The sequence below is a fragment of the Pelecanus crispus genome, chromosome 8 (genome assembly GCF_030463565.1).
Source record: "Pelecanus crispus isolate bPelCri1 chromosome 8, bPelCri1.pri, whole genome shotgun sequence".
NCBI classification, from domain to species: domain Eukaryota; kingdom Metazoa; phylum Chordata; class Aves; order Pelecaniformes; family Pelecanidae; genus Pelecanus; species Pelecanus crispus.
In genome coordinates, this window is record NC_134650.1 from 45,151,217 (window position 1) to 45,177,357 (window position 26,141).

The 26,141-nt window shown below is 38.0% G+C and overlaps 1 protein-coding gene across 2 annotated transcripts; it reads right to left on the minus strand.

Annotated features, from left to right (window-relative positions):
• Window positions 1-2,603: 2,603 nt before the first annotated feature.
• On the minus strand, window positions 2,604-26,141 carry ZDHHC7 (zDHHC palmitoyltransferase 7). Of its 2 annotated transcripts, XM_075715163.1 has the most exons (9): window positions 26,106-26,141; window positions 19,444-19,529; window positions 19,236-19,261; window positions 15,944-16,266; window positions 13,012-13,136; window positions 7,872-7,968; window positions 7,318-7,399; window positions 5,927-6,057; window positions 2,604-4,826 (listed from the first exon to the last, which is right to left on the minus strand). In XM_075715163.1, exons 4-9 carry the CDS (start codon window positions 16,247-16,249, stop codon window positions 4,650-4,652), a joined length of 918 nt encoding a protein of 305 aa, XP_075571278.1. In that variant the 5' UTR covers window positions 16,250-16,266; window positions 19,236-19,261; window positions 19,444-19,529; window positions 26,106-26,141; the 3' UTR covers window positions 2,604-4,649. The 2 variants fall into 2 exon arrangements, with proteins under 2 accessions (XP_075571278.1, XP_075571279.1); XM_075715164.1 differs by lacking the exon at window positions 19,236-19,261.

The window sequence follows — 26,141 nt, forward strand, 5'->3', positions numbered from 1 at the left end:
CTACCCTTGATTCGTTGGGGAGGTATTTTAGAGTTGCCATTCTACAGCACACGAGAGGGCTGAAAACCATTGAAGAGCGGGTTGAATTTCACCTAGGATCACAATGTTTTATTTTTCTACTGTCTGCGATGAATTTGATCTGACATTATATGCTGATAACTTTGATTTGAAGCAGCTAGATCTGGAAACCAGGTTCCACTGCAGGCATTCCTGCTGCGCAACAGATGCACCTGGACTTACCTAACATTGCTTCCAGTTCCTCCATCGTGTAGATTACATTACTTTTCTAGAAATTAAATGTACATTTATACTTATTAATGGTAAGAAAATATATCTATGGGGGAAATAAATTCCATATTCTCATATTCCACATGGACATTTAGCCTTTTTTCTTGCATTCAAAACCAAGTTTTCAAGTTTCTCTATTGATTTCTCCAACGCAAATACCTTAGGGATTTTCACCTTAGGGATTTATTTTTCATCAAAAAGAATCACCTACGGCTGCAAAGCCCAGCTTTCACTTGGAACTGAGGTAATTAACAATCTAAGATAGTATCTGATAGAAGAAAATAAAATTGTCCACGAACGAGTAGATACCAGACTCAGCCTCCAGTGTTCAGCTGAAGTGTGGTGAAGGTTTACAGCAAGAATAATTTACTGTCTCACATGGCGCCTGTATTAAGGGCCAGAACAGATTCATAAAAGAAACCTCTTCCTGGCTTCCCCATGTCAAACCTCACTCTAAATTAAACCAGTATTCTTACGCAAACATACCTTGGAAGTGACTATTTTATTAGATTGCTGCTTCATTGGAATCGTGATTTTGTTAACAAGAGGTTCAAAGCCATCATGTAAAAATATTTCAATTGCTTGGCAAGATGCCAGCTGCTTTGTCAGAACACCACAAATCATGCATGGCAGGGGATAAAGTCTTACCTATTCCTCTCTAAGTTATCCATTTCCTTGCCAATTCTAACATTTGGCTTCATTAATATTGAATCTAGGTCTTATTTTAACTTTCTCCTGCACTACAGTGTTAAGACAAACTGCAGAAATGTCGTGGAGGTGCAAAGTTACACTTAGGTTATTAAGAAATTAAGACTGTGATTGCTTTGATGCATGCTGGCTATTTCCCAGAGCTCTATCTGGGTATGACAAGAGGAATGTGCATTACAGTAGCATATATGCTACTGCAATACAGTTGGGAAGCACTGCAGAAACTGAATGATGGTATTTCTCCATGAAGAAATTCAGAACACAAAAAAAAAAAAAAAAAAAAAAAAAAAAAAAAAAAAGAGTGACACAAGCAAAAAAATTTAACAATCTCGTCAATCAAGAAGCACCACTCCATATTCAACCAGAAAGTACACTGCGTGAGTTGAACTGTTCCTCTGTTCAGAGGAATAACACTTTAAAAAATGTACAGAACTGTAATGCTGGTGCTCATTTTAGTGTTATTAACAGATTCAAGAATCATTTTACAGCCCAATTTCCGTATTTCAAAACCTCTTCTGCCACTTTCTTTCTCCAATAGCATTGAATACATTCACATATTAACACAGTGCCAATTGAAAGAAGTGAGACAATCATAGAAACCAACACTTCTGCACAGGATAGGCATAAAGAAGTCCATAAATGAATTCTTGCTCATCACTGCTGCCATCTAAGACTTCAGAAAGGGTTCGTGAAACAACCTGACATTACTACTAGAAATTAAACAAGAAAATAAAACAGGGTAAACTAGCAGGATCCATCTGCAGAGTTGTCTGTTCCATTTGGAGAGTAAACAAGCTCTTCCTTAAAATGTATGTGTACACAGCACAGGCTAAGTGTTGTGGCATACAAATATAATCAAATCATTAATCTGCTCAAAAATACAAGCAGCAGCGGCACAAAGTTTATATGAATGTATTTGGAACTATTTTCTCCACAGAAACAGCAGTGTACAAAAGCGTGATGATATACCAAGGAAAGGTACCAACGTATTTTTTAGAATTGTTGCAAATGGGAAATAAGCTGCTTCCAGTCTCTCCATCCTTTTACTGCCTTTGTACACCTTGCTTCCTCCTCACCCTCGCTGCGTCAGTTGTTCTGTTGGCAACTACCTGAACTGTTGCTTTCTAGGCTGCATAGTCGGCTGTCTTTGTATATGAAGCTACAGAACTAGTGGAAAAAGTCAACATTTGCACAGAGAAACTAGGGAGTCCGAACCTGTATTTTACACAAACACCTTGAAGGTGCAAAGCCCGAGATACCTTGTTAAGAGTTTTCAAACAGGAAGCATTCACCCTGTGTTTTCCCACTCGCCTCAGACAAACAGGTACTAATAAGACAGGCAGTTAAACCAGAGGATGCAGAAAAGGAAATGCCTAAGAACAGCTGAGCAGTCAGCATAGCTTAAAACCCTTAGTAAGCAGAGCAGCATCTTTAATTTGGAGCAGTATCATCTGTTACTTGATATACATGTACATATAAATTACAAGCCAAAGGATACAAGACCATTACCCTGAAGTTGTTGTAATCTAAATATATGTGAATATGCACATACGTGCGCAAAAAAAGTGACATACAGCGAGAAGTTAATCAACTAAGACCTCAATTCATTACTTTATTTTTTTTTTTACATTAAAAAAATTACAACGTAACAAGGGTTTGAAAAGCCAAGTAAACCTGATTTCACACACGCACACACTTGCTAAGTCACAGGGTTCAACCGCTTGAAGTGATATTTTCTGACTTTCATCAGGATATTTTATTAAACAATATACACATTAAGAGCCTCATGACAAAGCCAGACACGTTTCTTCCCAACCTTTAAGATGTGCAACTGAATGTGCAAAGATTCTTGTGGAACTTCCAACTTTCCCCTCAGTTACACGAGACATAGTTTTGTTCATTTGACTGCAATTTCAGTGGATGCGTCCACCTAGAAATTGTCCAGTGTTACACACCATCTCCCCCAAGCAAAGTGAACGTATTACATAGTATTGCACAGTTTTGTTCGCAGGGCCATAGATAATAAATGGATCCCTTACTAATTTCACCCGCCCAATGGTATAAAACCTGATGAAGGTGGAATCAAGATGCCACAAACAGTTACGAAGAAATGGAGAAGCAGGTCACTGAAAAAAGAAAGTATAGCTTCTGTAGGACGTAAACTTTATAATGCAAGATTCTTCAGCACGTTAAACTGCTTGAGGTGGGAAAGATCGTCAGTGCTACTGGCAAAGCAAAAGCAAGAACAGGACAATTTTAAGGCAAGTCCCAGAACAGGGAGCTATTTACTTTCTAGGCACGATTTCAAGCTATGCATCAAGGCTCCTGCTTTATCCTTTATACTGTCGGTAATTTATAGAACAGATTAACAATATAAAAAATAGTCTAAATATGATTTTTAAAGAATCCACTTCTAGCTGAATTTCATTACTTGCAGCTTACATTTCATTACTTGCAGATTTATAAACATTTCTTAGCACTACTGTTTGTCAGGCCCACATAAAGCAGTTCTAGATGTATATTGCTCTCATTTCTTGAAAGTAGTTTTGGTTGGAAAATGGTTAAATTCAAAAGAATTCCTTCTATTGCAGATCTTTGCACGTTTTAAGATATGTTGTACTTGAGAAAAAGGCAACCTCCCTCATTCCTCTGATGTCTTTGTTCAAGGGATCGTTAAGTTAACAGCTTTCCTTACGTGAAAAGTCTGTACAATAAAAAACGGGGCAGAGCAAGACCTTACAGAGACAACTGTTTTCAGTCAGTTAACTCCAATCTGCAGCACATTCATTTTAATCTCACACAGGAGGATACAGTCACTGGTCCCACTTACCCCTGCACAGAGGACTAGATACAATCCTCAAACACCTACACTTATGTTCCTCTAGAATCAATGCATTAAGAATTGGAGATGCATATCTCAGGGCAGAAATTGGCCCACAGCTGTTAAAGTGTTGTTTACTGAAGATTTAGAACTTACCTAAATGCCATATGAGATTAATACTGCCAAACACAAGACATGCTTTTGTGAGCCTGGGAAGACATTTGGCAGGGGTGTAACAGTGCCTCTGATGTGTTATGCTGTTGTGTGCACCAGTCCTTTGAATCACTTGCATATGAGGAATGTGTGCCTGAAGTGGGACACAAGAGTACAGCTCTGTTTATTAGGACAAACTGAAATAGAAATTAAAACCGAACAAACCACTATTCCCTGAAAACTGGATTTAGAAGGCTAGGTCTCATTTGAGATCAACTTTCACCATAATGCTCCTCCTTGTGATTGACAACTGCACCTAAGTATATACTTTTTATAAAAACACACAGGTAATTCCCCAAAACATTTATCAAATAAAAAGGGTTTAACAAAAATGGATAATTAATTTCATAAAATAAATTACAGTAGCATGACAACATTTGGCTTCTTTAGTGTGACCACGTGCTTTTCCTTTGTTATCTTGCTGTTAAGACCATAACAGATCCAGTTCGCGTCTCTGAGAGTTAATGAGATGTCTGTGACGATAAACGTATAAAACTCTGCTTGCTACAAGCAAATGTCTGGTATCAGTTTCACCTGGTCACAGATTATATGTAGACAGCCTTCTCTGGCCCCAAATAAATATTATATAGTATTCTCGCAAGTTCCAGCATAATTAGACTCAAACAGAAAATTCAGGTCCTCCTTTCTTTCCTCTCAGTAGAAGTCGCCTGATTTGAAATCCTGCAAAAGGATTGATCCACAGGAGTGAAGGCTGACCCCCAAAAACAGATTTCATTCCTTCCCAACGTAGTCTTCGCTCCCATGTTGGCTTTTCACTCTTCAGTCTTTCAATCTCCTGTATATAAAGACATGCAGTGATGCACTGTTAAGTCTGAAGTTTAGTAGTCTAACAGCAATTATCAAAACTAATGACTATTCTGCATTCTTTTAATTTATAGCTAGTGAGCTGATTAGTTTCTTACTGTTATTTTGTTAGTAAGGAAGAAATAAGAATGGCTGGTTTAGCCCTGTGGGTACAGGGCACAAGACTTAGAACATAAAATGTGTACAAGAAGGTTGGTCTAACCTTTACCTCTTCCCACCTCAAACTAAAAGACAAAAACCAGAAAAGCTGATGTTACAGCAGAGGATCTGCAGGCAATATACCTACACTAGAAGTTGTTTATTCAGTTAATGAAACCGGACAATAAGGCTTCCAAGAAGGCTCTGGTACTGCAATTACTGAAGCTAAGCTTACTCTCCCAAATGCATTATTATGATGATCATATTTTGTACTTCCCACTAATGAAGGCTGGATATTTACCAATTGTTTTTCACAGTTACTCTTCAGTACAGAAGTACACTTTTAAACAGTCTCACATGAGAAAACTCTGAAAAGCCACAAGATTCACGTTCCTTATGTTTCCAGTCAATTATCTGTCACAAAACATCATCTCAAGGCTTGACACTGCAGATCTAAGGGCAAGGGAGCCAGAAGTCCACAGTTTTATGGACTTACAGTTTTATAAAACCATGAGTTTATGGTTATACTCTAATAAAGTGTATCAAAGTAGAGGAAAGTATGAAGGGTTGATACAAGGTAGCTAGTTTAAGTGTAAACCTGAGAAAAGCAGACATTTCTCATGACACACATCATGACTTTGTGATAGTTGAGAAGTACAGGACCAAACTGAAGTCAGAAGCTGTGCAATCTTTGCAATTGAAAACCTAATTATAAACTTTATGTCAGAAAAGCAAATAATGCAAGAACTTCTGTTAGAAAGCAACCCCCAAGAATGTATTTTAATCCTTACAACTATAGAAAATAAAAATGATGAGCTATTTCAGATTTGGGGTTTTCTCCAAAATAAGAACCTCCCCTCATGCAAATAAAACAAGATCTAATCACATCTTCCTAGAATAACTGTTATAGCATACAGAAGTAGAGGTCTTTACCGTTTCATCATTGCATATTGAGTGGATTTGGGTGCCAAACATGACTGCAGTGAAAGTGAGAAACAGAAAACCCTCAAGGCACAAGAAGATCATCAGGATCACAGTTACAGGTGGGGAAAAGTCACTGCATTCTGTGAAAGTGACATATGTAGTTATTAAAAAAAAAAAAAATTCACCCCCCCCCATAGAGCATTTTCATACTGAGACATCCCTTCTTCAACAAACAGCAATAAAAGCTAAATATCTGACACCTGAAACATTTCACAATTATAACCAATTTCTAATTTCTAGCACTAATTTCTAGTTTTATTTGCTGCCCAAGGAAATAAAGAATTTTAAGGAAGTAACACTTTTGGTTTCCTATAAAGCATGTGATACTGCATTACCACAATCTTGCCTCAATATTTCAAGGATATCAAATAAATGTTTGCATATGAGACAATTTAAATACTTGGAACTGCACATAAAGATGAAAGCAGCTTGAAGTTTCATGCATGACAAATGCCGTAAAAACCATCACCACTGTCAGCTCTGACTTGCTAGTTAATCCAGATGTTCCATTTTGCTGCAATTGCTTTATTATTGTTTTTTAATTCACCACACAAAGCAATTGGGTTCTGACTTACAGTCAGATCTCTGGAGATCCTCTGATCAACTGATTAACTCAATTATCGTTAAACAAATGATATTGATATTGATATCCCAAGAAATGGGATAGTATACAGGAAGCAAAATGTTTCAAGTAAAAAAGGACTAAGATTCCATCCATTTAATGGATTATTCAGCAAAAACCAGTCACGTGGATTCCCCTGTTGCTTCAGGTACCAGGAAGAACATATGGTCAACCATGTTCTGTCAAAAGCACAAGATCAGAATGAGCTCTGGCACACTGGAACATTAAGAAATGCAAGTCGGAGCCCTAAACAAACAATTGGGACAATTTATGAAATTTCTACAGGAGCCCCACAGTTGGCTCCAATACAAGAATGAGGGAGAAATTTGTTTAAGTTTCAGCTGTCATTCACAGAACTGTGGTGTGACACACAAAGCCCAGCTGGCAGCTTCAGGTAATATAGTGCTGAGGTGGTTTGAGGACTGGCTATCTGTTTTCTTGCTATTACAGAGGTGGTAATTTTTTACTGTGTGGGAAGAGGGTGAGAATGCCCTTGACAGCCACAGCTCTTACAGTGAATGACTAACAGAAAAAGAAGGGGGAGGGGGAAAAAAAAGAGAGAGAGATGGATGAACAGGTATGAAACATCTTCAGGACCTCGCTTTAAAAAGATCAAAGTCCTGTAATATTTCGTACATGGGACTGAAATAGGTGGAACACTATGATGTTCCCTTAATTTCTGCTAGATTATGACAGTGAAAGTTAAGTATTTGCTTACCAGTCCACTGCCCTCGGACACAGGAGAAAAACTGAAACCCACACAGTACGAGCGCATGAGCTGAAATTAGGGCTATATACATCTGGAAATAAGAGAGAGCGCTTACTTTTGACTGCTGCCAGGTAGCAAACCAAACGTTCCTTTCAGTCAGCCTTCACCACTGCACAGTGGATATATTTTCCTATTTCAATTTTTAATTCAATACAATAATGTAAAAACAAATTCTACTTAAGCTTGAATCTAAAAGTGTGGACAACAATGAAAGTTTAAGGATTATCTCCCTAAATCACAGTACCATTTCACTAATTGTTACTATATAACACACAGCAAAATTAAGATAGTTTAAACTAACAGCACTTTACGAAACAGGTTAAAATGAGTATGAACAGAAGTATTTTCCTGCTTGGAGAGTATCTTGCATAGAAGGAAAAAAAAAAAAAAACAACGCAAAACATTTGTGCCCTTAAGCTATTAGTCACTAGTAAGTACAACCAAAATTGTTATAATCAAGGTAGATTCATACTGATATCAAGCGGCTGTTGATTTTCACTTACCGTAAACAGAACAAAAAATCTCTGATTTTTCTCCCCCACACAATTATTCACCCACGGGCAGTGGTGATCCATCTTTCGAATACATCGTTTGCAAATACTAAAGGAAAGGAAAAGAGACTTCTGTTGAGAAACAATACTTTGCATTTTAATGTAGAAACAAGGGTATCCAGTGGTCACAAGATGACGTGCTGAAATCTTTCTTGACAAACTGCAAACATTGATTTTATTTGCATTTCTTTAAAGAAACTATTTGCTCACTTACAACTCAGCTTTTGGTTGTTACAAAACTGACTGCGTAGATAAGACCATCTTCACATAAGAAAAACAGTATTAATATGAGTATCATTGCATATCCAAACACACAATCAAGTGAACACCGTAACTTGTTTTAGACACTTGTGGCACTGAATGAGCAAAGCTTCAGTTCATTCTAGATTCAGTATTTAAAAAAAAACCCAAACCCTTCCCTTCTGGAGAAGCTTTTTTTAGGCAAAGTAATTATTTCAAGTTTACAGACTTTCAAGTTGTAAATTTAGTTTGTGAGTCAGAAAAAAAAATTCGCATCTTTGAGAGAGATTTCATCATTCTTTAGGTTTCAATGGGCCACACAACTCTAAATACATGCAATAAAAATCTTGACTAAAGAACAGCTTACAATGTCACACCTCACTTCCCCAACATAAAACAAAAATATTGAAACTATAAGCAGCACACATTCCTTGCCTACTTGTTAATGAATACTTAAATGCTACTGTTCTTTGCTAGTTCTGCAATTAATTGCTTAGTTTCTGCCCAGTTTTGAGTCAAGGTTATTTCCAGAAAGAAAAGTCAAACATTTCAGTAAGTCCATTTTACATCTGCTAGGCCATACAGCACCAGAGGGCTCGTTTCCCTTATGTTCAGGTCCACCTGCAGCCAAACATGAACAGTTATACAAGAGAAACAGAACAGGTGCAACACATGTTGAAGTTCCTCCATAAATCAATAGCTTAAGTAAAGCTGATATTTCATTTTCCTAGCTTTGTGCTTAAGACAACCACACACTCAAAGTGTGCTGCAGAACATCCAAAATATTAAGCATTTTCATTTCAGCAGTTGCAAAGCAAAATAAGCCTAAAAAAATGCAGGCACTATTATTCAAACCCCTTTGTTTTTAACGCATGCTTATTTACTCGTGATATCTGTGAGTGCTGCAGTGACAAGCCATGAAGTAAAGCCAGATGATTGTCACTAGAGTGAAGAAAGGGGTGGAGAGTGAGGGGTGGGGGGAGAATCAATGCTCCAAGGCATAAAATAATTTTTAAATCATTGCATATGCATGGTTACTAGGTAATTCAGCAAAAGGCAGAACATACTCCTGTGCAAGTTATATGAGAGAATCCCAAATCTCTCACTGCTCCCCTGAAATTCCCTTTGCCCTGAGCTAATGATAACCCAGCCCCTATGTTCCCACTGCCTCTTGTTTTATGGACATTAATGATGATTCATCCTCTGATGCAAATTACTTTTTAAATATTGCCAGTTACACATGAAAACCCCAATACCATAACTAAACACCGCAACCATTCTCTAGTGCAGAAGAAACAGGTATCATGTAAGAGAAGGAATTCAGAAGGCTCTCCAAAAGATTTTCATTTCACAGCCTGCTGCCTGTAAGGTCAGCCCCTCATTAATTTCCCAATTTCTGTGGGCAGGTGAGCTAACTCCAGTCACCACAACCATGCAAGCCTCCTAATGTAACACTGAATATGTACTGTCACTCTAAAAAGAATACTGATGTGAAGTACTGAGTAAAATCATATCCAGACTCAATCAAGCCAAACACTGGAGGATGTGAGGTGGGCAGGACACACTTTTGCTCATTCAGTATTTCTCACAAGCCCACGCAGAGCGCTCCAAGACATCAGATGTCTGGAAGCCTGCCTTCATGTCTAATCTCACACCACAATTCAGCCAATGCTTCCAGCACCAAACTCGCAGCAATGCTGAGAACAGCGGTCCTGCCTTCTTCCTACCCCCATCACTTGTAGTCTATTCCTTCCCTTGTCCAAGCACAGATGTTCATATGGCAAGAGTTTGGGAAAGTCACTCCATTAGGTGCAACCTGGGTCATTTCACTATGCATGAACACTCACGCCTATGCAAGAGGAAGGAGCAATGCCGTAGTGAGAACAAGGAGCTGTGGACAAAGGAAGGTCTTCTCCAGTTTGGCACTGCTGCTGAACGTGCTCAGGCAGGTGCAAGTACAGTTTTGAATGCCAAAAATAACATTCAGAAAGACACATCTAATGGCTTAAGAGAAATTGGTCTGGGTAACAGAAATGCATAGGAAGACTGATGCAAACATCTCAGTGACTTGATTCTGAATAACAGTTCCCCACACACAAACACAGGCACAGAATAGGCGAGAAATAATGACAGATGTGCTCCTTCAGTGAAAATGAAACAGCACTCACTCAGGGTAAGCCTCTTCCTTACGCTGAAAATGTTAACTGCTTAGTAAAATCTCAGTTTAATGTATTTTACTAAGGCTAGATATTTAGCTGTAAATAAAGGTTTCTTGTTCTTTTTCCCATCACTAATGTGTATTATGAAACTATTTTTCTTCCTCAAAAGAACTGCTGCTGCAGTGTTGCACAACAATTTTCATAACTACATCATAAGAGCCTCTTCTGTTAATAATTTACTACTCAAAACATACACTGTGGCTTTGAGTGTAACTATTTCCCAACAGGAACCAACTTCAATTTCCATTTTCAAGTCTCTTCTATCAGCAAATTGCCACTTTGACTACTTGGGACTAGACCATCCTTTTAATGTCCTTGGAATGGGTTTGTAAGCCAATAAAATGTTGGCAGTATAATCAAACAAACCTTTTTTCTATTTGGTACACTTCTGCAGCACTAAATCTATGGCAAAGAATCAGATTCTGGTAAGCTGGTCTATGCAGTATGTATTCAACATACAAAAAAATTAGAGAAAAATCCTTTGTGTTACTTTAGAAAAGTTCACAGCAACTACTAGTAGTGCGCATTGTGTGAGTAACAGAAACAAAGGCAATGAAACCAGATATACAACTGCTGAGAAAAACATGACAGCAGGCTTACAAAAGGACAGCACATACACTTTCAGGCGCTGGCTTTCTCTTTCAGATGTTCTGTGAAGCCAGTTATGCACTGTGCAAGTATTAAAATGCATCCTTTGACCTTACGTGGAAAATCTCACAGTGTATTTTACCAAGGCACAGAAAAATAAAACAATTCCCAAGACATGCAAAGCTAAGCCCCTGAACCAGCGGTTAGTGAAAACAAACCCTTTGAAAGTATCACAGATTTCCTTCACTGTGAACACTACCCATTCTTGCTCTGCTTTAACAATAAGTGTCACTCAAATTCTTGCTATAAACAATGTATTAGAAGTCCCTACTTAGCTTATTTTTATCCTCCTTCCACAAAGAAACAATAATTTTTCAATCAACACCACCTTATTTGGGACCACAGGCTACTGGAACATCCAAGATAATACAGTGCCTGCTGAGGATGATGGCTCAGATGTACCCAAGGGACTCTGTGGGGCACAGAGCTGCAGCACCTCCAGGCTCTCCAACACTCCAGCTTCCTTACTCATATGCAGAGTTCAACATAAGATGCCTTCATTTAGGGCTACTTCCACATGAGTAAATCCTATCAGGACCAAAGATGTGGGAAACACCTTACAAAGATACCTGCGAAGTCCCTGTAGGAACCAGCCTAAATCTGAGATCAGAAAATTAGCAAGATCCAACCTACATTCAGCAGAAGCTCTCTGGTGTCCCTTTACCACATCCCATGAACACAACGCCAAGATATCTGAACAGACTGCACAAAGCTGTTTTGGATCCCCAGAGATTCACAGCTTTTATTCTGCCACAAGAAAGCAGCTGCACTGCTTCCACCCCCAGGCCCACCGAGCAATGGGTACAGCTGTGTTCATGTAGCACTCTACTAGAGCTAATAAAGCCAGCCAGAACCAAACTCACTGCACATGAAGGCAGGCCTGGTATCCGCATCCGTGCAAAAGCTAAGCTACAACACAGATAAACTAACTGAAGATAATTCTATGCGTGTCTATTTATACATGAAACTTTTCCCTTCACACTCCAGATTAAAAAAAACCCCATATCTGAGAAAAGAACAAGATTTCAGCGCCAAGGCTGAGTATTTATAACGGAAATAACTTCTCAGCCGTAACTTTCACACAGATAAGTGACATACACTGAGACATTTAATTTAGAAACCACAAATTTACAGAATAATTTGAGAGTCCTGACAAGACTTCACTCTGTTCTTCTGACGGGCACTAACTCAGAGACTTAAATTTAATAAGCCACACAATTCAACACACATCACTCCTCACACCTAGAGAGAGCCACCAGAAACATTTACATATTTATGTAAGTCTTAATTATGCAGGCATATCTATTTTCAGCTCTCACACAATAAACATTACAAATGCACACCCACAGTGCCTGAAAACTCAAAAGACTGAGAATTAACTAATGGATACATTTACTATCTCTTCCATAGTATGTTAAGTTCAAATTATCATCACTTCTGTCCTTATTAAAATGAATCTTCAATAAGCAGAAGTGCATTTAACCAGTTATACTTACAATTTTGGGAAAACAATCTGCCAATTCACATATAACTTAAAATGACGCACTACAAAGAAGTAGACACAAATTAAAGCGACAGTTTACAACTAATTTGTATTTTCTTAATTTAACATTGCAGGAGTCATCTCTTAAATCAGCTTCTATCAGAAATTTCCTTGAGATTCTTCCCTTTGCCCTGCATTATCAACAGCATGACACAGTAATTAGAATGATGCACAGGAAAAAATATTCACAGATCAAAAAGTATTTAAGACACCACAGTATGATTATTTTTAAAAACTCTCGAGTCTCTTGTTTCTTTCCCCTCATCCACATTAATTTTTGGCCATAGTATAATTATATTTATGAAATACTCTGCAACATAGGAATTTAGAAGTTTACTGTATGCCAAAAGAAATTTGTGGGAAAAAAATTAGCACACAAATATCAGGAACATTATTCCAAGACTCATTATGCGTAACTGCTTCAAAGAAAACTATGGCATACCTGCAATGGTGTGCACGTTCAGGTTTGATACTACAGCACTTTGGACATTTGTAGATCACTTCTCCTGGTTTCAGTTGCAAATTATCCATGTATTCTTTAGTGGCATTTCCTTTGGGTACAGCCCCCTGAAATCATTTCAATTAAAGGAGAGAAAGATTAGATGGTATGAGAACATTTAAAAATACATTTTATAGACTTCATACCAGTAATCTCAGGATAATTGCTGGAATAAGTTCATTTACTCAAAGCTAGTCTGCCATAAGCCAGAATCATTTCCAAATGAATAAATTACCTCTGCTTGACCTCAAATTGAGTTTCATTTCAGCAACACTCATCTATGCCAAGTAATAGCATAATTCTGACAGAATCTGCTGTCACCAGCATACATAGAATGAGGAGGAAGACACATCTTTACATGCAGATACAAGCACTACAGGTACAGTATTTGCCGAGAAGTTACTCTGAATGAGCACTAGTAAGAGAGACATGCTTTCTTATGGCAGCATGTGTTAATTGTTGTGACCCTCGATTATTACGCCAATCCACAAAAGTTAAATCAGCAACAACTACTTGGAAGATGTTATTTCAATTCTCTGAATCTAAGATTTAGCCATCTGCCCCACGCACACACATTTTTAAGAAGCAACAGTCTTTTTTTCCTTTATACTTGATCTTTTAGCTTGGGCACTGTCACCATAAACCACCACTGGCTTCTTTATTCTACATCTAGTATCCTCTGCTGCATTCTGCTACTGTGAAAGTTTGTGTAGCTACATGGTAAACAGGTGAAGGAACTGATCCAGAAGAAAAATAACCCATCAGGAAGACAAATTATTTTTTAGTGATGAGTTCTCTGAGTTCACCACAGAGCTACATTAGCAGCTGTTCCAACACAATGAGGAAGATGATGAATGGACAGCAATAGTAGGCAAGATTGCTTCTTCCAGTAACAATATTAACCTAAAGCCTCGCGAGAGCAGAATCTAACTTTGGATTAGTAAGGAGAAAATAATGGAAAGTACCACTGTCACCTTGCTTATTTATAGACCTAAAGGCTTATCTGTGACAGGAAGTGATTGCAAAAGAAACTGGGATGCAAAATGAAAGTGCAATGCCCATTCTGTACCTGCTCCTCCAGGCCAGCACTTACTTCACACGGGGATAACCTTCTCCAGGTCAGCTTAAATCACCTACAATATTCTATAATTATTTCTCATTCAAAAAAAGCCCACTGGCAATATCATCACTTTACACAGATACCTTAAGGAAGTTTTTGTGACAGAATTAACAAACCAGCAGGCACTTCAGATTCAATTGCAAAACACCTCTCTACTTCAGCAGAAAGTTTTTGTTGCCTATTGCCTGGAATAACAATCTTGTGTTTGTATTGCCTGAGAAACAGCCCAAGTTCTGCCTCAGATGAGCTCTTTGGCTAAGTGGTGCTTCAAACTGGAGCCAGCTGTCCTTTGCAGGGATTTGAACTGAAAGAGCACTTCTTAAACACTCATGTTGTATTGCTGAAGTGGTTTTTGCAATATGAATGTTCTCACTGAAGTTAATACTTTGATGTAAGCATGGTGAATTATCTCAGAGAGAACTCCTAAAGCACAAATTTATCCTGTTCCAGGTAAATTTATGCTTCTAAAACACATCTCGCATTCACCTATTCCCCTGTCACTAAAGACAATAACTTCAGGCCATGCTTTTAGCATTTTGCTGATAAAAATATGCTCCATTTCAAAAATTTCTTTCATAGTCTCAGATGGTCACCAATTCCTTTCAATGGCAAATCTATTTTTATAGTTCTAAGAGTAAATTTAATTCACATGTTTTGAGGCAGTTTATTCTTTTTTTCCTTCAATCTTAGTTTCTATCACACAGTCGTGTCCTCCATTCTGGGAGACAGCAGGAAAGGAGCGGAGGATAAAAGGCAGTGATTCATCTCAGTTTCTATCATGTTTTGTCCATAAAGAACAACACAGGTCTAGAAAGACACAGAGTTTTACCAGGACATATTTTTAAGCAATCTATCCATAAACCATTAACTTCCTTAGCTGTCACAGTCTGTAGAAGTCATAACATTTCATCACTGGGTGTGGGCTCAGAAGTAAATCAAAGACCTAGAAAACCATTAACTACAACACCCTGCTAGTATTTTTTTTTAACGTTCCCATAACTTCTGTATACACTGTCACTGTCTCAAAAATCTGGAGAAAACAGATGGGTTTTCCCCCACCCCTCTCTCCCCAGATTTGTTCCCTAAAAGAGGGTAATAGATTTTAGTACAAAATAATTTCATCTCCTGAACTCTTGAAGAGTAGAAGTCCTAAGAAATGAGTACTTTCAAGGCCTCTTAAACCTACACTGTTCCAGTGTGGGTTCAGCTTAAATCTCCCTTCCCAATGACTCCAAATACCTAAACACAATAATGCATGAACCATGTAGGACTGTAGTTCTTTATGTCAACATGTGACTGAGGTTTTTCAGCATGTCTACCTCTAAAAGTTCTTTCATGTGCCATAAATGGAAGACACATTTCAAATGACACAACGGGATGAAGCTACATCATCTTATGAAGTTTTGAAAATGTATCTGATGAAAAAAAGTAAGAAATATTAGGACAGAAAAGACCAAAGCTTTGTTAGTTTCTTCAGAACCTGGGTTAGTATTTAACAAATAAACTGTATTTCTCATGAGCCTACTTCTCCCTTACAAATTAATTTTATACTGCCTGCTCAAGTCAAAAATTATTTATGGATTCATTAACAGAACAACAGGAAAAGTACAGATATCACCCTTTCAACTTGAGGGTTCTGCATCTAACACTACTTTTCCTAGCAGGACGAGACTGATGCCACTCCTCCAAATTTCTCTGCAGACGATGAGCTACAGGAGAGAACAATCCAACGTCAAGGAACGATCGCATACTTACTGGATCAGTTAGCATAGTTCTCAGATGCGATGACAAAGCTAGTACTGCCAAGCAGTTAAAGAGAACACCGTTGATCACAGAGTACCAAAAGTCTTTGGAAGGCAGCAACATGACAAAAGTCACTACGAAGTCTGCATAGACAACCAGAAGCCATGTCATTATAGCACAGACCATACCACAGCCATCTCGGATGAACCAAACCCTCTCTGCCATGTCAGCCTCTGAGGAAGAGGAATCGTAGCTGTCATTTTCAGCAAGAAGCGGGTGGTGCTCAACATCACGGAATCTGTGCCCTGATGACTGCATGGTTTTCTGGCCTTGCCCTGCAGGAAGCAAGGACACCCTTATTATGCATGAGGAAACTGGAAATACAGGTGGCTCTCGTTTTTTCTTTTGGTAAGATAAAATGTATCCAAGTTCAAAATAGATTACTGAGATTTTTTTTTTTTTTATCAGAACCTGAACAATTTTATGACTACGTAAAGATGAAATACTTCTGCAATCAAAAGATACTAATTTACAAAGTTTCGTCAACATTTTTTTAAGCCATTTACTGAGTTTTATTAATTCCCTAACTTTTTTTTACCATGAAACGTCAATGCTTGACAAAGGGATTTTAGAATGGTTTCATTTCCGTCTTGCTGTGCCTATAAACCATTCTTCCCCTTTTGCTAAAAATGCAACCTCCTTCTTTTATCTCAAACTAAAATGGCAAAGTCTTCATTAAATTACAGCTCATGTCTGTCAGAAAACAGCAAATTATGGCAACAGACTGCTGCCTTTTCATACTGCTCCAGCAACCCAGGGAAGAGCAGAAGGAAAAAACAGAACAGAAATAAAGCTGTTCTAGTACATTGTTCACAACAAAAAACAGAGCAAGTTAGAAAACAGCTAAATTTGTTGACAAAAGTGCTATTGTATTGAAAAAAACCCAAACCTGTTACAAAGATATATTGGATAACTTACAAAGCTGTCTCAGATCAGACCAAACTTAAGGGAAACAAATGGTAGTGGTTAAATCAGCGTGGCAACAGATTACATGAACCAGATTTTCAAAGAACACTTTAATTTAGTTTAATGAAAACTCTTTTCGGGCTTTGTTGTTGTTCCAATGTGGAACAAAAAACAAGACTTGAAACCTTAATAGTTTTCATAAAACCAGAATTATTTTTCCAGACATCTCTAACAAGCAAAGATACGAAATGGCAGAACTGAAGTGCTATCAACAAACAGGAGACAAATTAAAGCTTAAACATTATGCATTAAGAATAGCCTGCTACTTTAAAAGCATACTGTGCTCTAAAAATCATATTGATTCATGCTATTAAAGACCATGTCTGAGATAAACTTGAAAGCATTATATTGACTGATGACAGCCACGCAGAAGTCTCAGTTTTTCCCCCTTACTAATTAATGGTAGCCTATATATGACTTGTAGGAATTATGGCACTTCCATTTACATCCTGAAACCTTGGCTATAGGATCACTTTGTTAGTCTAAAATGGTCAAAGTGACCATTACCAGGTAAAGAGACTCACACTGAGACAGTTTTCAGATGAAGCTATGTATTTCTAAACCCTTTAAAAAACGCTCAGTCCTATCTACCAGGAATCAGATAAACATATTGCGCCCAGTAAATCTTTCTGATTCTTAAGCCTTAATGCTAGAACTAGGCAGGAATAATCCAAGAGACTAGAAATGAAAACAAGTATATGCAGATTGCAGTGTAGAGTCACCAGAGCAACAGTTAAAACAGCTAGCCGAGAAACTCATAGGACACAGTCAAGTGCAGGCTACATTCTCTGGTTGTGAAACAGAACAAACTGAAACACAGCTCTGGTGCTTGGATTTAGTCGCTAACAATGCAACATTACAATTTCTAGTAGTTACACTGTGTTTTCTATCCACACGTTAGGGTTTTTTGGTTTGGTTTTGTTTGGGGTTTTTTGGGGGGTGTGGTTTGTTGGGTGTCCCTCCCCCGCCCCCGTTTTTGTTTTGTTTTTTTTTTTTTAAACACAAAAGCACCCTGTCTTACCAGAATGTGGCTACTAAGCCATGGATGAAGGTAGTCACATATGAAAAGAATAGAAAAAAGAATAGAAAAAAGAATAGAAAAAAGAATAGAAAAAAGAATAGAAAAAAGAATAGAAAAAAGAATAGAAAAAAGAATAGAAAAAAGAATAGAAAAAAGAATAGAAAAAAGAATAGAAAAAAGAATAGAAAAAAGAATAGAAAAAAGAATAGAAAAAAGAATAGAAAAAAGAATAGAAAAAAGAATAGAAAAAAGAATAGAAAAAAGAATAGAAAAAAGAATAGAAAAAAGAATAGAAAAAAGAATAGAAAAGAATAAACTTCCCCTCCCTTAAAAGCAATTCAAGCTTAACTTAGATAAGGCCCTCTTTTCAGCCATTTTAAGTTATTCTAATCTTTCTAGATGTTTACAGTTAAAATTACAATCTATGCCGATTAATTTCAATAGCACTTTGGGACACCAACCACCCCTTGTGGTCAAGACTTCTAAAAGAAAAGTCAAGCTTCATGAAGCCTACATAATTAGCAGCTGGAACATGAAGATAACTAGGCAAAGCAGCTATTATTTCATCAAAAAGGGGCATATATAACTTCTAAGAAATGTTACTGTCTAACTTTCTCTCTCTCAAAAAAAAAGGACCTGCAAAAAAGTACATACAATAAACTTTCAACTAAGCCTTGAAGCATATGAAGAGCTGACAGTCAAGCAAAGTTAGCACGCACACAAAATACCCAACAAATGCTCTAAAGAGCCAAACTTCTTCGAAAGAGACAAGTGGCCATACTGCAGAAACAGTCATATACAGTGCATTCACATATTAGTATTTTGTCAAAATATTTTTTCACTGGCAAATTCTGGTTTTGTCAACTCAAATTTAGGGTAAATTCCACTAAATTCACAATGGCAAAAGTACGCGCCTTTTCCATTTTTTTCCTTTTTTCCCCAATTTTACCTTTTTGTTTAAAAAAGTCAATACATTAAGTAATGTGGAACATTTTTTCAAAAACAGAATGTCTTTTTTGTTTTTTTCTCACCAAAAGACTGTTTAGAAACCCCACTCCTTCAAGACCTCCTGCTGCACAGATGTTTTGAAGTGTTTGAGAGGAATCAATGAATCAAAACCAACCTCCCAACTCTGAAGCTTCCTACAGAACACCAATTTGGAATTCCTTCCAGCTAAAGTGCAATACCTCAGAAGAAGAAATATACAATTATGTTTCAATCAAGGCAAGTTTTCAGCTGCTCAAATCAACAAGTTACCTTAAATCAGAAGAGACATCAAGATTCTGGGGAAAAAAAAAATTCAGTATTTGTGTGTGTCATGACAAATGTGGATTTGAGATCAGTTCTACAAGCAACTCCTTTAGCATACAAATGAAATGCCATAAAATTGCTGTATTCATTTGGTTTAACTGTATTAAAGACAACCAAGAATTTTTTTAGCATGACAGAAAAACACCCCACATACCTCACAAATGTTTTGCGTGTTATTCTGACATCATGTCCTTCCTTTGGGCTATCCTAGGCTACTCACATAGTCATATCTGACGTAATCTGAAAAGACATCATCAACAAACTGATTCGTAAACCACTCTTGCTTCATCAGGAAGACAGTGTTAAGCACAAATAATATACATAGATAGTAGTACTTTGAAATACGCCGCATGTACTTACAGCAAACAAGCTTCCAATCAAGAGGAAAAAAACTTTTAGATTAAGCTATCAAAGAACAAACTAAAAAACTCTAAACAGTGTTTCAAGTAACATTATATCTGTCTCGTTCATTGTTTTTTGAGTTGGCTATGCAGATTTTAGCATTACAAACTAATGTATCCAAAGACCTACTTCTTTTTCCTGTTTGCCACTCCTTTATGACTAAGAGAGAGAGAATGCAAAAAATAATAATCTTACTTGATTGTCTTCAGAGCTTACAGCAAGGTTTTTGGTAGCAGGATATTAACAACAAGCATGCAGGCCTACCACTATTTGTATAATTGTAAGGTAAGACAGGAAAAAAAATTGTTTTAACTCTAATTAGACCAAGCTATGGCAAATTTAAAATAAAGAAGCTACTCATTCCAGAATCTGTATATAAAAGAAAATGGCCCACAACTATCCAAAGGGAATATGCACTTAGAAAGTTCTCCTTGCTAGAATTCCACCACATAGGCAAATAATTACCATACCACTTATGATACACAAATCAGTAAGGACTGAAATGCTAGCATAAGCTGTTCTAACCATGCTTAATTTTACAATACAAATGTTCCACGATCTTGAGTCACATTCCTTCCTTTTCACAAGGACGTAATACTCAAATCCAACACAGATTCTGCAAAGTAAGACAGCATCAGTAGCTTTAACAGTGTACATTTCCTTTTTCATAATGAAAGAAGAGGAGGAGGAACTTATTTTTTTTAGAAAACCAGGTACTTCAAAGCTTGAAAATTTTAGCAGTTAACTTTTGGAAATCACCACATGGCATTTGGAGCAGGATTGCAGTACAAAACCTTGAATTAGATTTCTATTTGGGGAAGAGAACAGAAGAGGTGTGGGCCTGAATTTCTGACTGGAAAAGTTAGTGACCACATGCACGTTGCACAGAAAGTGCTGCTGCACTGGTTTCTGGCAAATTAAGTTGGGACCCCCGCTCTGCACAACAACACTGGCTGCCATTGCTGTTCTCTCACCCAGTCCTACTGCTGCAAACTGTAACATCTGCCTGGCAATTAAATCCCCAATACAAGATCAAGGAAGATTGTCTGGCTTTGTTTTATATACTACAGAATAAAACGACTAGCTTGGAGTAGGAATTTCAAATTTGTGTCTGATTAAAGCTGGCTAAAGAAATACCTAGGTTTATTTCTTCAGTTGTTTTATTTTCTAGTACTTAATATAAGCTTTGTGACATGGAAGCTTCACTTATTTGGAAGGCTAATTTAAAGTAACATATTTTGAGAGTAATGTAAGGACTCTGACATTTAATAGCTATAGAAAATATGAAGCCACTTACTTCTAAAGAAAAGCTTCTGAAACTATTTTGTTACCAAAAAATATTCCAAATACAACATTACTGATGGAGCTCTTCAGTATACATTTTCAAATGTTCCCAATTCAGGGGAAACCATATGAATGCAGACTTCCCCTGAAAATAAGAAGCCTCTTGTCTTATTCAAACAAACTCATATATTCTATTGCAAGCCTAAATTGTAATGCAAATGCTTATTATGCACATATAAATGCATGAAGCTACTGATTGCTTTCTGTTTTGCTTTATAAATAAGCTTTCATACTTTTGTTAAACAAGTTTTCACAATATTGTGAAATCCACAATCATTAAGTTGTCATTGACATGGCATTTTGTGGAAGCTAAGTAGAAACACACAAGAAGACGACAGGTTGAGTGTATCACATTAATTTGCAATGTCACCCACCCATTCCCTGAGTCGAAGATGACAAGCAATAGAAGACACGCTAAGCCTCTGCAGGTGAAATATTAAAGTCAGAGGAATCATTTGAAAGTGTTAACAGAGAATTCATTGACAAGACAGGGTCATGATGTGTTCAGTCAGTTCCCTAATCCTAAACGCAATTCTGTGCAAAACTTCAGTGTTTACTGTAGCCTCATCAGTTATTGGTTTACATGGAAGTGCCACCACAGTTCAGCTTTTGCGAGAATAATAGATTTAGTCATTCTCATGTGATTTCTCCCTCCCCTTCCACCTCCCCTGCTTCTCTATCTTGTTCTCCTCTCCAGCTGCCTACACCATTATCCCCGACCTTGGTCCCCTTCAAGGGGAAGAGGATCAATGTTTGAAAAGCACTTAGGCTTTATGAAGAGCTAAGCACCCCCACCGAGATGCTCACAGCTTTCCTCTAGACTATTAATTTATTTACTTCAATGCCTGTCCTAACCAAATTTACATTGAGTCTTTCTTGTATACTTATAGCATAAGCCTCCTGCAAAAAGCACGACACTTTAATCTCTAACATGCCAAGCAACAGTTTTTCATTTGACCGTTTAAAAATCTTTACCTAGCACTGGAAGATAAAACTAAATTATTCAATGTTTCATGCAAAATCTCGTATGTTTGCACAGGTGATTATATTACACTTAATCCAATGCCGTTCTACTCTTAGGTGTTATTTGAAGTTCCCAGGTTGAGAGTGTCTCATCTGACCTGCACCTCATTGTTAATGAAATGTAGGCCCAAAATGCAGCTATATTATTGGAATAAAAAAAACAAAACAAAACAAAACCTTTTGAAGAAGTTACATTTCAAACTCATGATCACTGGAAAGATCATCTTGTAAAATGATTGTGCCTAAGATGTTTTTAGTTTTCTAATGGGGCTAAAGAAATTCCACTGCAACAGCAAATCTCCCTTCTCTAAGTTTACTGGAAGAAGGTTACCAAGGGCATTAGAAGATGAATGATACAACTATTGTATCATGAGGCCCCTGCACTGTCAATTAAATAAAAAAAAAAAAGGGCACTTCAGGGTTAAGCACAGTCCCTTCCTGTGCTATTTTTTGAGGAAGAAAGGGAAAACGTTGTAGGGAAAAAAAAAAATCTAATGTTTCTCTATTTTTTTTTTTTAAACAGATACACAGATAAGAATTCATATACAGGCTAAAAATCCATCAGCTGGCAAAGCCTAGATCTTTTTTGGTCGCTTTTTCCTTCAAGCTATACAACAGACAGTTCCTAAGATTCCTCATATTTCAGTTACAACACAGTAAAGAGAATACTTTTATTTCAAGATTTGTGATGCGCACTGGTAAGTCAATAGTTGTAGGGACACTAACAAAAATTGCACGCTAGAGTAATAATCCTGCAGCGCTTACATACGATGGATTTAAATCCTACCTAGAAAGCACAGCATCGATGGCAAATCAAAATCACAGCACTGTAATCTCACTAAAAGGTTACAGTGTAACCATTAACTTCAATAACTGCAAAAATTTTAAGTAAACCTTAAGTGGGCAAACCTACTACTGTATCCAATTCCATGGGCAATTCAGACCATTCATTGCCGACAGATAAATACCCATCAGATAACGTCTAGACATAATCATGCCTAATTTAGGTGAGTAACCTATTTTTTATTACAGATACATGCAATCAAACTGCAAAGCCATTTAATAAGTAAACTGTGGCTTGTTTCAACTTCTCAGTGACTGGTCTAGCAAACAAATAGAACTACTCCAATAACTACATCATCCAGCAACTGTACCGAAAAACCCTTAGCTCAGCCCCAGCAACAGCCTAGCTCCATACAAAGAAACTCTGCTAGGTACTAGGGCTTCAAGGCTGAACTTTGTCAGCAACCAGAACACGCGAAAGAACTGCTAGAGTAGCAAGTATTCAGAAGAACCAGTCCATCAACTACAATCCCAATTTAGCCCTGACAGACTCAACTTTTGCTATCTGTAATTAGAGACATGTGCCCAATTTCAACAACCTGGGAACGCATGTAACAGCGCACACAACTCTGGAAAAGAGCAGCTGAAATAGCTTGCGACGGCAACCCATGATACAACCCCAAAGTATTATTATTAACTTATCCCCAGATCTGTCCCACACCCTCAGTGACACAGCTCATCATCTCTCTAAATCCTTGTTGCTTTTGCTCTAACTTAATATGTTCTGTACCATATTTATCTCATGAATTTCCTGCTTAGGCCTTGTAGCCCTTCTTTGTACTGAGCCGTATCTGCTCTACTGCAGGCACACAGCAACATTTTTACATTGGAAGCACATAATTAATGTGCATTGGAAACATGTAATTAATGTGATGCTTTTTACGTATAAACACCTGGCAACAAATTCAAGAAACAATCTTCAGTAAGTACATATTTAACATAGTCAAGTTTTAAGCCATTGTAATGATTCTCCTTATGCCAGTCTCTTACTAAACAGCAAGTGCCAGGCCACAGGAAGACACTGGAATTGTTTCTTTTCAGCTCTGAAAAGGGGATATGCTTCTTCCAAATAATCTCAGAAAAAGGTTATATAGAAGAAGTACTTAAGCGTAAGTATGGATGTCTTGCTGGGAAGCTCGTCATCTAATTACTTACATCTTTACGCCAGTGGCATCTTTACAAACATCCTCAAAAACAAGCAATGAGAATTCAGGGTAAAACAAGTTATGCAAAATGAAAGAGAAAAAACTACACAATGAAAGAAAAAAACCTACACATTTCTTCAGAACATGTATTTATAAAAGTATTAAAAAGCTTTGCTATCAGCAATAAACCCAACAGATTTGCGATACCAAGTCACTTTTCCATAAGCACGAAAATAACATCCGAGATGTCAGCAAGGTATCTTTTCGGTAACAGATTTTTTTCCCTGCAGATGTGGAAGTCAAAGAAAATACATTTCATGAGACTTCGGTGCCCAGCAAAAATACACGCTATCCGATACACAAAGAGTTCACTGAGCAACAACAGCAAGGACAGAACACTGCTGGATTAAAGAACAACCTTTACTTGAGAGAAGGACGTGAACACAATCTATGGCTGGACTTTGTATCTTACCCCTTTTGGAACAGGGCCACAAACTCAAATTCAGATTAGACTCCAGAAAGCTAGACACTTAAACCAGTATCAGTATTGTTATGTGGAAACCGAAAGTTTTACTCCTTTGCCCACTGCAACTGGATGAATCACATTCTACTTTCGAGTATAATTTCTAATTCTGATTTTTGTATTCATCAATATACGCTATATCCTCACACTCCATTGAAGATAGCTTGGGTATCGCATTTACCGATTGCACTGTGATATCAAGCTGGTAAGCACATTCTTCTGTCAGTTATATACCCATATCCACATGTAATTCTTCCTTCCAGGTTCCAAAAAGTAATGTCATAGACCAAAGCTGAACTATTTTCACTAGCAATTTTCAATATCAATTAAATGAGCGTTAAAGCCTTTGTTTCAATGATTCCTCATATCAGACACATATAAAGCCTCACATTTCCTCTATAGTCTTCATCTTCAGCCTTTCAACTGCTACAGTATTCTTTCAATTTACTTCCCTTAAAAGTTCTGTCTCCATAAAAGGCATAAAAGAAATCCATCAGATGTATACAAAATATACTGCTTTAGAGCGAAACCAAGGAAGTTTGAGAGGGATGAAAAGTATTAACAATTTCTTTTAGCCACAAATAGCTTTCATCTATTTAATCTAAAACTGCTAAAATTTTACATCACTTTCATCTACTAATGAATCAGTACAGCTTTACTTTATCTGTACATTTTCAAAGTCAGAGAGCGTCCACTTCAAAAGATCTAATTTAAGTCTGTTAATGTGAACAGCCACAGTGACTTCAACCTAATTATGTCTTCAGCAAAGCGAACAGTTACATCACTGTAATTCAGCATCCTGATACCATTATACAACTGCATATGTAGTATAGAAAATGGTCAATGATTTCCCAACCCTTTTCTGACGGCACTGATCACATACGTGCTGTGCTGTACGAACCTACCCTCTCGTTTTTCAGAGTGGGAACTATTTGCATTCCCACTTCCTGTAAGCGCTGTTCTTCCCTCCTAGAAATGAGGAAAACCAGCACCACATAAATCAGCAGTACTGCCTAGAGCAAGTGCTAAGACGTTACTGAAAAGCGTGGCGTGTCAAACGGGTGCCCTTCCCTCCCCTTTCAGCTTCCCACGGCGGCAACTGAGACTCTGCAACACAACTGTGCTGGGGCACAGGGACACCTCCTTGTGCTTATTTCCATGGCTGCTGACAGATGAGGGTTTTTTTGTTTGTTTGTTTAACTAACCCGAAAAGAGGCGGGAGCACAGCCAAGACCTAGAAACACCCCAGTAAGAACTGACACCACACAGCAGCAGGGACGGAGCCTGACAGGGCGCCCAGCCCGCCCTGCCCCCGAAGAGGAGGCTGAGCCCCGCTAACCTTCCCCCCTCGTCCTTCGCCGGGGTTCACTGCGCCACCGCGGGCTTTCCCCGCAGGACCGGGCCTCCGCGAGGGCCAGGGGCAGCGCAGGGAAAGCCCTCGGCGGCCGGGCCCGGGGGAGCGGCGGCGGGCGCCCTGAGGGGAACCGGCTCCGTGAGGGGAAGGTGGCCCGGGGAGGGAACGGGGGGTGGATTTACCTTAGCGGCGGCGGCCCCGCTGCCCTCAGAGCTGCG